This window comes from Camelina sativa, chromosome 14 (assembly GCF_000633955.1).
Source record: "Camelina sativa cultivar DH55 chromosome 14, Cs, whole genome shotgun sequence".
Taxonomy (NCBI): Eukaryota; Viridiplantae; Streptophyta; class Magnoliopsida; order Brassicales; family Brassicaceae; genus Camelina; species Camelina sativa.
In genome coordinates, this window is record NC_025698.1 from 9,446,106 (window position 1) to 9,447,984 (window position 1,879).

Sequence of the window (1,879 nt, forward strand, 5' to 3'; positions counted from 1 at the left end):
GTAATCGAACAATGCGACCATGTCTCTCGAGTGCTGTGAAGATTCAGGTTTGTTTATTCTCCTTTTTAGGCATTTATTGATATTGTGAATTGGTTTTTCAATGAGAAAAAGGATGGTAAAAGCTGATTCTGTTTCAGGCTGATGAATTAAGCAAGGAAGATTTCACAGGCTCTAAGGTTAAGCTTAGCTCCTCTTATCTCTCTTTGCCACTAGGAAGCATTGTGAAGTTATGGAGTTTTGTTCATAAAACGTTGTTGATGGGTCTTTCTCTATTACAGTGGTTGGTTCTAAGATATGCTGTTCTTAATTTAGAAGTAATCCAAGCAGCCATTCGATTTGCCAAGCAAGAAGGTCTTTCTGTTTCCTTGGATTTAGCTAGTTTTGAGGTATGTGTTTGGAGCAACCATTAACCTTTTGTTTTCAAGTCTCCTTTTGAAATATGATCTGTGGCTTTACAAATGTTTACGCACTTGAGCTTTTCATTTTTGAATTGAAAATATATAAATTCTTGTGACTAGATGGTCCGGAATTCTAAATCAGAGCTTCGAAAGCTTCTGGAGTCTGGTAACATAGATCTTTGCTTTGCTAACGAGGACGAAGCAGCAGAGCTTCTTAGGTAATTGATGTTTCTTTATCCCCTGCAAAGACTCAGGGTTTTTTTTAACCCTTTCGCTTGAGTCCATGAAATACTCTTAAGCTCTGGATTGTGAGTTTCAGGGGTGAGCAAGAATCAGGCCCGGAGGCTGCTCTTGAGTTCTTAAGCAGACATTGCAGATGGGCTGTGGTAACTTTAGGGTCTAAAGGGTGCATTGCAAAACATAATAAAGAGGTTTGTTTTTAAAAAAAAGCTCGGTAACTTATCAAGTAGCTTTATGTTTCACTTATCCTTGGCTCTTTTTGATCGCTTATGAGGAAATTTCGCCATACAAAGTTGTAGTTCAAATTGTGATTCTAAAAGCTCTTTCTGGTTAGGTTGTTTCTGGGACTGAAGGGTATATATATATGAATCATCTTTAAAAAACCTATAACCTTTGGTATTTATTTATCTTTATCAACATCAAGATCCCACTTTTCTTTTTAGGTTTTGACTGAATTGAAGGATCCTAAAGTTCACAAATCACAACGAATAAGTATTTTCATCTCTTTACTTGATCAGGTGGTACAAATATCAGCCATAGGAGAGACAGTAGCAACTGATGCCACAGGAGCGGGTGACCTATTCGCAAGCGGGTTTCTGTACGGACTAATAAAGGGGTTGTCTTTGGCAGAATGTTGCAAAGTGGGATCATGCAGTGGCGGATCGGTCATCCGTGCTCTCGGAGGAGAAGTAACCCCAGAGAATTGGCAGTGGATGAACAAACAGTTGCAGATGAAGGACTTACCTGTTCCTGACATTCACAACTGATGATCACCAGCAGATTGTGGGGATTTCAAGCAATTGCCTTCAAGGGCCGTTTCTTTATTTAGGCTGTTCTTAGCTTTATGTTGTTCACAAAGAATCTCACAGCATTGTCTCTGTACTCAGGTCTCAGTTAATTCAATTCACATGTTTGTTTCCAAATTATTGTGTGCATAAACTTCAACTTCTCTGTTCGGGTTTAGGGTGTAAGTTTCTCTGTGGCTCAGAAGGTTCGATTTTAAGCTAAGTTACTGTTATTCTCTTAGAGAGTCAATGCAGAATAAAGAAGTGGATTTCCGTGTCGGTAAAGAACCCTCGTTCACAGACTCTCAGTCATTCCCAACAAAACCAGGAGCTACGTCTCAACCCGTAAAACAAGCACACACAAAAGTACACTAATAAAGGTAGTCACAACTCATTGGTCCGTAATCTTTGTTTTTTAGTTTGATTCACAAAACTTCGATCATTGATGGATAGTTA

The 1,879-nt window shown here is 38.9% G+C and overlaps 1 protein-coding gene across 1 annotated transcript in view; it reads left to right on the forward strand.

The window, feature by feature from the left end:
* LOC104740656 (uncharacterized sugar kinase slr0537) overlaps positions 1–1,623 on the forward strand; it is a 3,225-nt gene extending 1,602 nt beyond the window's left edge. Inside the window, exons 6-8 of the mRNA XM_010461331.2 lie at positions 519–616; positions 718–829; positions 1,157–1,623. Of these exons, the coding sequence (XP_010459633.1) occupies positions 519–616; positions 718–829; positions 1,157–1,405 (459 nt within the window). The 3' untranslated portion in view covers positions 1,406–1,623. The remainder of the gene's footprint in view (positions 1–518; positions 617–717; positions 830–1,156) is intronic.